Source organism: Helicoverpa armigera, chromosome 2 (genome assembly GCF_030705265.1).
Source record: "Helicoverpa armigera isolate CAAS_96S chromosome 2, ASM3070526v1, whole genome shotgun sequence".
Lineage (NCBI taxonomy): Eukaryota > Metazoa > Arthropoda > Insecta > Lepidoptera > Noctuidae > Helicoverpa > Helicoverpa armigera.
In genome coordinates, this window is record NC_087121.1 from 2,289,807 (window position 1) to 2,300,140 (window position 10,334).

Below are 10,334 nucleotides of genomic sequence, written 5' to 3' on the forward strand. Positions count from 1 at the left end.
ATGAAGGTATGTAGGTGGATGGCTTTCAATGTGGTATTGAACATAATTACAGCAAGTTATATATTTAGTTAACTAATATGTACAAGTATTTATTTAGGTTTTTTTTTTAATATAGCCAACTAACGAAATTCAAAAAATACGTTAAAACATTGTAAATTATTCTGTTACAAACTTGCGAGTTGGTTATCAAAGTCAAATTTTATCTTTAAGGAACCATTTCTTCTCCAAAAATGTTGCTAAAATATTTTCAATTAACTCACACCTGTATAATTCCTAAAACAAATCAAACCCTGTCCTAACGGTGTCATATTATATCGCAATCTGTTCGACGCTAGTCATTGTGGTCAATGAATCTCGCGTTACTGCCTACGTCTCGTATTATTCTATCATAATACACTGCCTACGGATAGTCGGCTATCAACAGTATCAAATAGTTACCGTGCTGTTATGTGTTGCCGCTTTATATTAGTTTTACCTCGGCGATACTGTTAATTGGTTTTATAATTTTGATAATGTGAAGTGCTGTTTCTGTGTGTACGACAAAATCCCAAAAATCTACTTATTTCTTGTGTCGTGCGGAATCCTGTAACTCCCCCTAAACGCAGGGTCTCATATACCTGCAGTGCATATTTCATCTCAATATTGAAAAAGTTTTCCCTTAGATGAAAAAAGGAGGTATGACATCATCCCGTTGATCCGGTATTTAATATCTGTGTTTTTGAACTTAAAGGCGTTCGTCCTTAATCCCTGCTTCACTGAACATAAACAAACACAAGTAACTCGTGTTATCTATTCGCCAGAATGTCTGTTATTCTAGTTAGCTCGAAATATTTCTAGTTAGGTATGCTATGATTACTAAGTATTGTTGTGACCTGATGTCTTTCAAATACCTTTCCTAAAAGGACCCAGTTTCGTACTAAAGGACCATGAATCACATAGAGTTCATATTAATCTCCTATCACCTTAGTGTGCGTCATTTTCAGCAATGTACACACACAGCGCCGATGGCGATAAGACAACGATAGGGAAACTTATCATTCCACCGCGATTACGAGTCGAACGCAGATGGGCTTGTGTCATCGTTCTTAAAAAGTAAAAATGCGCGCCCTTTTGTTTTTGACGTTCCTTTTTTTAATATTCAAAAATGGAAGTGCTCAAGACGTTTATGAAGAAATTATGGAAGAAGAAGTGTTGAAACTGATCAAGTTGTGTGATGTTTGCACGTGCAGTGAAATCCCCGATATCGATGGGACTCATATAGTGTTGTATGTTCAGTGTTCGGAGTTCGATAGGATAGAAAATGTTGCTGATTTGGACAAGATTGCATGGCCTTTGAATCCTAATGGCTTGAAGATATCGGCCACTTTCGATGGACTAGGACTGTCTACATTGGGCAAGTAAGTACCAAACCACTAATTTTCAAAGAATGTTCTCACAGTTCCTAGCTAGTGGGACCGTTAATCTTCTCCCAAATTCAGTTAAATTGGAATACTTCTAGCAATGAGTGTGGGCGTAATCGCTCTACAACGATGGGTCAATGTTCCGAATAGCGCAGCGACAATTCCTTACAGCTGGTCACAAGTTCGAATCAGTATACCGGCAAATAGGTACCTACCTACCTAACCTACCATTTTGGTCCTTTGGTCCAAAAGTTTTAAACTACGAACCTAGTATGGAAGTAGTGAATGCTTATTAGCCGACTTTATATTCCATCAATGTTGCATGAAAACTTATTTGTGCCATGTTAAGTCTTCATAAGAGACTTCTCAAAATCTGACGTAAGCGAAGGACTACCTATGTACTTATGTTAAATTAAGAGATCTGTAAAATCTACGTATGAATTCTTAGTTCCAGTTTCTTGAATCCTGACCCTGACTATGCATTATTTTATTTTCACCTTGACTGCTTATCACGCTCGTTACTAACTATAATAAAACTCCGCTACGTACAATATATAAAAGGGCATTGAAATTTTGTTTACTCGCCGACTATCTTAATCTTTGTTTGCTGAGCATTTTAGGGAAAACCGTACTATCAGGTTGCCAAGTACTTGCCGTAGAATTAAAAGTAAAAATGATACTCTAATTAACGTAATTACTATTTGACCACAAATTGCTGTGTTATTATTTGATTGTAATTTATGGTAGACTGATATACAAGCCCTTTAGATAGAGAGTAGTTTACACAATATTTACTGACGCTATAAATGCGAAATTGACTCTTTTCTGTTTGGCGCACTTTCACGGCCAATCTACTAAACCGATTGTAATGAAATTTGGGACACATAAGTATATAGTTTAGAGCCTGGAAAAGGACGCAGACAACTTTTTATCCGGGTGCGAAAATTAGTTCCCTCGGATCGCGAGTAGAACCGCTACGAATGACTAATCAACTACAAAATCCACTTGAAGTTTAAGGGAAATATTTCATCCATGTATTGTTCTTGATTCAATATACATATATCAAATTCCATCTACAGCTTCAAAAGTTACTTCAGTTCGTTCAGGATGTCGACACGAATTCTCTCGCCTACTAAATACACGAGCTTAGCATTATCCTCGCTTCGAGGCTAAAACACGCCTCGTTAAACCCTTGCTAAAACAGGCTATTACTTCATAAGCTCTCAGAAACAATAAACATAATAATTCAATATCGTTTAAAAGATTAGATTACCTTCAAAAGGGAAACGCCTTTACTTAAACGCTCTGAAGTATCAAAAGTAAACTAAATACTCTGAATAAAGAGCATTTTGGGTTGGTACCGGAAAATCTTTAATAGACGTTAGGGGTAGTTAAAAGCCAGAAAATGTGACAAACATACGTACCAAGCGGCATTAGGTTGCCCAGGTAAATGGCTTGAGGAGGCCAGATAGGGAGTTGCTCCATGTAAAACATGAGTCCTCAGCTGCTTCTGTTGAGACTGGAAGCCGACCTCAAAATAGTTGGAAAAAGGCTAGGCAGATGGTGACTACAGAAGATTTTGATAAATAAGTACGTTGATATTTTATTATATCGTAATCTTTTGTTAGTGTGCAACGCGATTGTCATTTGATCATAAGTGGCTTGATATCTTTTGTTGTGATATAGTGCGTGTGATTCATTAAGTAAGAATCGATTTGATTCTTCAATATTTTATCACTGGTCCTGAGGATCGAGATTTTTATTTTCGTTTTCTTCTTTTATTTATGCATTTATATCAATAAGAATCGGGTGAAATCACCTTCGTGCCGTGGGAATAGTTTCGCAAACCTTCGTAAAAGTAGTCTTCTTTGATAAATTGGTATGGGTAACAATGTAGAATTTTTCAAATCGGACCAGCAGTTTCAGAGATTATTTTTGATTGTGTCACCAAAACCCCGAAAAGACATATCTGCCAAGCCGTATTCCCGAATGTATAGTTAGGTAGGTACTTACGGACAAAGTAAGAAAGTTGTCGAAGTCCGTTAGAGGTAGTAATAACACTGTAAATAAGTACTTCATTAGTATTGTCATTAACCTGTTTCTACGTAAACAGACGAAACCTAACAATAAAGGGCAAAAGCAATTAGCGCCCACCGTAAATTTAAGCACTGTTTAATAGTAAATAAATTATATTACTCAATTATATTGTCTGTGTTTGGATTGAAAATAATCGTTTAATTAGATAGCCAATTGACTTAGAAAGGTTATATTGGCAATTTTTTCAGAAGGCTCGAAGTGCAGAAGTAGTTCTCCCGTAACTCAGGTGAACCACTACTTAAATAAACAATTCTATTTATTTTCTCATACAGCGACAAATTCCTTTATAGTATAGGAGTATTTTAAAATGGAAACCTTAATGAATTAACTAGCGCGGCCTTTAGTCTGTGATTTGTTATGTGACACTTCAGAATCTGAACAAATTGGCGCAATCAGTGGTTACGCAGTTCTAACTTATATATTAATTAATAGTGGGACGTTATTATACATTTGTGCAGTAGAAGGACAATGTGTTCGAACAATAAATTGATTAAATATTTATTTACTTATTAATCTGTCAAGATGGGTTCATAAAGACATCTCTATCCGTGAAACAAAGCTGCATTGGCAAGAACCCATCAAATAGGACTGCGGCAGGATTCTTCGAATGAGTTACCACGGCCCTGGTACATACTTAAAGGGCCCCATGAACATGGTGGGTTTAAGTCAGTAAGCGTCTGACACTCACATATGACCCACAGAGGAAGGGTCATTTGATGATATTTCCGACAAAAATATCACCACTAGAATCCAAAATTAACATAAATAAGCCTAAAATCCTTTTCATTACTCCACCAGGTCATCACACCGCAGCCACCGCAGTCTCTAGTCTAGCTTGTCACATCAATCAACCACAAACCGTGTCATGTGCGTTTGTTTTGCGAATCATCAGCGTCGAGAAATGGCCCACATTATGTATCTGAAATCTGAAGGCGCTAGATGCAGACTACCTAGTTAGCGAATTTGATAAAGAAGCGGTTTTGTTGTCTGCAATTTTTCTGAATTTTTGCTTGGTACTGTTTCATCCGCGGCCCGAGGGAACTGCTCGTCTGCTTCTCACACCCGAATAAAAAGTAGCCTTTATCTTATTCTGATGTTTAAGCTGTATTAATGCAAGTTTCTGTTAAACACTTGGTAGTCTTTTCTGTATGAGAGAGACACTGACAAATATCCACACTTTTTAAGTTATTACGTTTATAATGTTAGTGTGATTTGTTTTTCCCTTATTGTGTCCCACTGGAGGAAAAATCTTCCATCCTGTCTTTCTACTTACTACCTAGGGTCACCTGAAGCAATTTCTGCAGACATGAGTCCGGTTCATTGCCATTTATGCATGCAAGCCTTATCTTATCTTGCACTATTTCGTCTGGTTAAATACGGTGTCATAAATATCTAATTATAAAATTGAGAAAGTACCTAAGAGAGTAGGTACCTACCTATTCGCTCCAAATGCCTACAGTCACAGTTTTCTCTCAGGATGATCCTGTTCAGTAGGTTTTATTATTGTCTGTATTTTGTTATAGATTTAATAACGCACCTATTGTTTATAATAAACAACAAGATTGCTACATGCTACATAGAAATAACATAATCCACACTTCTATCTGTGAACTCTCTCTTTTTAATGTTAGGTATACTAAAAATAGCTTTATCTAATTTTGCAGATGTTTAGCTCAATTGTTTAATTAATCATGGCAAATTCCAATTTCTCTCAAGAAAAGTAAAATGATTCTTTATTTTTCTTATTTGCTGTTTTTTCTAATTCCTAGTCAAACAGGCGTGAGATAAAATATAGGAACGTGATGTAAGCAATTGTTTAACTATACGCAGCGCTTACGCATGATAACTCTATTAGCATTTTATTACAGCTTAGTAACTGTTTGATTTATTAGGTACGAATCAATTAATTTTTACAACTTCGCGTGTATAAGGATCAGAATTTAAGGTAATCTGTGTTCTTTTGTTGACTTTGGTCCTGCAGCCGTGAGGTTCAATTACAGTAGGATGAAACCTTGCAGGCGTGTCAGTCGTTTGCTCTCCTGATTTAAATTGATAGTATCTAAAGTCTCTTAGCAACCTTAATGCTCATGTCCGGATGTACCTATGTCATCATCATCGTCCGCCACAAACCGGACTAGAGTTTTTCGATTTGCAGATAGGAAAAACTTCGTTAAAAATTGTTCGTAGGTATCTATGTGGTCATTGAACGGCGGATTAATTGCGTAGCCTTGTGGAGTCGTTGCTCTGATTAGGATTTATGCACTTTGTTTAACAAAACTTCAAATAATTGCAGCGCCATGTTCTGTTTTCCAGGTTGCCGCCAAATTCACAAGTGGAGACGCTCCGATTCACAAACAACGCCATAAAAGCTTACTGGCCAGATCCTTTTAGCGACGTTCCAAATTTGAAAATTCTGTCATTCTCGCACAATGAGCTCACCACGATCACGCCTGACCTTTTCACTAATATAAACGCTTTGGAAGATCTAGACTTATCGTATAATAAGCTGTCGGAGTTCAATCCTTTAGATTTTAGGCACTTACGTCATTTGAAGAAGCTGAATTTGCAAAGTAATAATTTGAAGCGGATTCCGCTGGATGCGCTGCAGCCTATTACAGCGCTTGAAGATTTGGATGTCAGCAAGAATGGGATATTCGACCTCATTCTTCAAAGAAGTGACGTTGAGAATTTGGCGCGCTTGAAGCGGCTGAATTTGAATGAGAACAGAATTAGATCTCTCACTAAGGATTCCTTCCCACCGAATAATAGTCTGTAAGTATTTTTAAGTTATACTGTTTTTCTTTATTAACGTAGTTCGCAGACAGCAGCCGTACCTTTATCTAACGGTTATTATTAAAATACTGTATGAGTAACTTTTTATCTCTCCTAAAGAAACTAACGTGTTCTATCATTAACCGCTTACTAAAACACATTTTACATAGTAGTTTATTTCAAACTATGAAACATTGTCAAGAGCGCTTAACTGTTTATCGATATCGATAGATAACTTGACAGTCTAAATAAACATAGGTGGGACCTACTTAGGTGGATACTTCTTTCAAAAAGGTGCAATATTTTATACAAAACTGCATTATATTTATTTCAACACTAGGTTACGTCGTACGCCATATAGTAGGTACCTAGAGATGACGTCACTATCTGTTACGTGCATCCCTTTTCTGTATATGGACTGTTTCCCCTCATACTAAATTTGAAAGTATTATATTCATAGTCCACTCCACGCCACGACTCACGTCCGGCGGAAAATTGTGGCACTATTTTTTTTTCGTTTAATTTGTATAGACACGAGCACTGTGTCTACCGGACTCCTCAACGGGTTAAAAAACCTTAACGTCTTGATACAAATTAAAAAAAATGAGTAGGTAAGCTACCTATTTTGTACTACTATTAAGCGGCTTATCAGATTGATGCGGTGTTTAGCTTGTTAAAAGATAATCTAGACGAAAACAAACACAGATGTTTGTAAATGAACTAAATACGATACGCGTTGAGGTGAACAGTTCAATACCAAGAGGTTATTGGAACTTCAAGGGTATAGAAATATGCTATGGATTGTACTACCTCTAGCCTTGGTTTTGCTTGTATTTCTACCTAGAAATACAAGCCATAATAAGGCTTACCTTTCCATGTCTGCATTCAACTAGGAAAACACGGGATTATATCAGAGACATCCTCTAACTAAACCAAAAATAAAATGCAAATAAACAAAAAAATATAGTACAAATAATTAATACTCACTGTTGCATTTTTGTTTTCAGAGAATTTTTAGATTTATCAAACAACATCATAGAAATAGTTGAAGAAGACACCTTCTTGACGTGCACGAATTTAAGAGAATTGAACCTTGCGCAGAACAACATAACGTTGGTTTTCGCACTACCACCGGGGTTGCAGATTGCCATACTGAAAATTAATACTTTGTTCCATTGGCCCAAGTTCCCTAGTGGGATCAAGTATATCGATCTGTCTTATAACAGGCTGTCGGATCTATATGACGAGAATTCTGTTAATTTTGATAGTTTGGAGGTGAGATATCTATGACAAAAACAAAATATGTATGTACTAATTTGTATTAAAACACATTTTTTATTACTTATCTTTTTTTATTTACAGGTACTAAACATCGGAGGAAACCAAATAAAAGAAATAAACATAGAAAAGAAGTTACCAAGCTTATACAGTTTGGATCTATCATACAACTTGATAGCTGAAATACCAAAGACAATTAGCACTCAATATTTTCCCAATTTAGAAGAACTTCATTTTGATGGCAACCCTGTAGAGACGGTTTATTTTAAAAATATAATTGCCGTAAAGAGTTTGTATATGAATGAGATGAAGAATCTTCGTGTGATTGATGAGAAGGCGTTTAGTAATGTGGTAGGGAGGGCCGCAGAGGAAACGGAAAACGATATTAGTTGCTTCTCTCTGTATCTGTCAAGTTGTCCATCTTTGGAGGAGATTAAGGCGGGAGCTTTTGATGGTACTTCAGTTTGTATGGTAAGTTTTAAAACAGGTACCTAGGTACAAAAATTATGTGCTTTACAAGACCTTTACAAGACTTTTAGTTCATGACCTTGCTTTTCTGGCATAAATTCTAAAAATGTGATATTTTCTACTCAAGAACCCACCCCTCGCAATATCATTCCGTACCCTAAAGTCATAATACCTGTAACGAGGTATGAGTAGTCCTCCGGATTTTTTTAATATTCCGTCTCCTGAGTTTAGTCCCTTAAAGTCTCCTGAGTTTTTTAAAGTCACAAGTTCCTACATAAAATATATATTTTTAGATAATTTATTTCTTAAACACGGATCTATGCTAATATTATAAAGGTGAAATTTGTTTGTTTGCTTGAACGCGCTAATCTCAGGAACTACTGGTCCGATTTGAAAAATTATTTCAGTGTTAGATAGCCCATTTATCGAGAAAGTTTTTATCCCGGTACTGGAAGTAGTTCCCACGGGTTGCGGGTTAAACCGCTGGCAGAAGCTAGTATACATATATGCAATGCATTACAAATCAGAAGTTTTTTTCTTAAAATTGACTCAACCTTTTCAGCTGGACATAAGCAAGAACAACCTAACCTACTTACCAAAGAGCCTAGTAGACTGGTCCTCCGTGAGTGAGGGAGTGAACTTGCAGTTCAACCCGTGGAACTGCAACTGTGACATGCAGTGGATCGTCGATGAGCTGCTTCCTCAGATGTATGCTACTAAGCATTCTAGGTTGCTGGCTGAATTGAGGTACGTGATTTGGAGTTTTATTTTTTTGTAATGTATAGTGGACTGTTGTATTTAACTGAAACTTCGCGTGAACAGAAATCAGAAAGCAATTCCAAACCTTCTGAAAAAAGTACTGGATTGTCCCAAATACACTTACTGAAAAGTACGAGTAAGCACACCAAATCTATGGAAAGCTGAAAGCCTTATCTGCATACCTTTCGGTCTTCTTATAGCTCATTTATTTTTTTACTGATTTAACAAAAATGAGGGAGTTCTTCATTCGAATGTTTGTATCTTTTTAAAGAACCGTTAAAAAACCTATGTTTAATGAACATTTCAGGTGTGGTTCCCCTCGCGCATTTGAAGGCCTGCGTTTGGTTCACTGGTACAACTGGACGGAGCGAGCCATGTGCGGGGATGCGGCCTCTAGGAGCGGCGTGCATGGGAACTATATGGTAAAACATCTCTTTTACCTCTACTTTTACTATAACTAGACTAGACTTTAGGATAGGAGAGCAAAACGTAACTTGAAAACGTAACGACGTAGTTTCATTGCTACACTATAATACGATTAAAAAAAATCGTTTATTGCCATTTTGGTAATATATTACTTTTTAATTCCGAACAGTAAATAGACAATCGCTAATATGAGACTCCAAAATACCTAATGTAGCCAGAGTTACGACTAAAGTGATGTCCCCAATTTTTTTATTTTCTTTGTTATGTAATTACTATTAAACTTTAGCGAAAACTTTTGCGGTACTTACTTCATAAGATTTTTATGACCAAACCATTATTTTATTCCAGCTGGAACCATCAACAGACAACCTAGGCCCACGTGTGACGAACTTAACCCTAATCCTAGGCGCCAGCATCATAGTATCTTTACTCGTAGCAATAGCTTTAGCCGTCTACTTAATAAAGACGAGGAAGAAATACCGCATTCGTCGCGCCGCCATGAAACGAAAGAGGCAAAGTGCTACGGACATTACAAATGGACATAAAGAACAGTTTACTAACTTAAATACTAGTAAAGTTTGAGATTTTGAGGGAATTTGTGGTGAAATGTGTGGGTGATGCAGTGTTTAAGTTTAGTGGTTCTGATTTGCTTGCGATTGTAAGAGTGAACGATGTGGTAGATTGTGACGAACTCAAAATCGTGACGAACTTGTGGTTTAACTGGATATGATGACGAACCTTTCAAGGTTTATGTTTTTTTTCAAAGGTCGCTTAAAATGCAAAGTAAATCAAAATATAATATTCCTCATTTAAGGCAGAAATAATTCATATAATGTCACATCGTTCGCTTACACTATCGTTAGCAATTAGGACGGATCCAAAGGCGATTGTGTAAAATAGCTTGAAGTTACAAATTCCGTTGACGGAATATTAAAAGTCGATATTTCTGGTCGAAATAGATTCCACTAGGTATTATTATTTAAATAGTTCATCCCTTTACGGGCAAGTCATTTTTATATTTAGGTAAGTTAAATTGTTAACCAAATCATTAAACCAAAAGTAGATTAATATTAAGTATGTATGTATGCCTTCATGTTGAATATACCTTAGTGTTTTAATTGTTGATAATTGAGT

The 10,334-nt window shown here is 36.4% G+C and overlaps 1 protein-coding gene across 1 annotated transcript; it reads left to right on the forward strand.

Annotated features, from left to right (window-relative positions):
• Positions 1 to 933: 933 nt before the first annotated feature.
• LOC110372081 (carboxypeptidase N subunit 2) lies at positions 934 to 10,069 on the forward strand. Its single transcript, XM_064037459.1, has 7 exons — positions 934 to 1,397; positions 5,811 to 6,269; positions 7,277 to 7,544; positions 7,632 to 8,018; positions 8,578 to 8,762; positions 9,082 to 9,196; positions 9,549 to 10,069. The coding sequence occupies exons 1-7, from the start codon at positions 1,099 to 1,101 to the stop codon at positions 9,780 to 9,782; spliced, it is 1,947 nt and encodes a 648-aa protein (XP_063893529.1). The 5' UTR covers positions 934 to 1,098; the 3' UTR covers positions 9,783 to 10,069.
• Positions 10,070 to 10,334: the final 265 nt, after the last annotated feature.

Coding starts and splice junctions, on each gene's coding strand:
- LOC110372081 (XM_064037459.1), top strand. CDS start 1,099: ATGCGCGCCCTTTTGTTTTTGACGTTCCTTTTTTTAATATTCAAAAAT. Junction 8,763..9,081: donor AGGTTGCTGGCTGAATTGAG/GTACGTGATTTG, acceptor TGAACATTTCAG/GTGTGGTTCCCCTCGCGCAT. Junction 9,197..9,548: donor GCGTGCATGGGAACTATATG/GTAAAACATCTC, acceptor ATTTTATTCCAG/CTGGAACCATCAACAGACAA.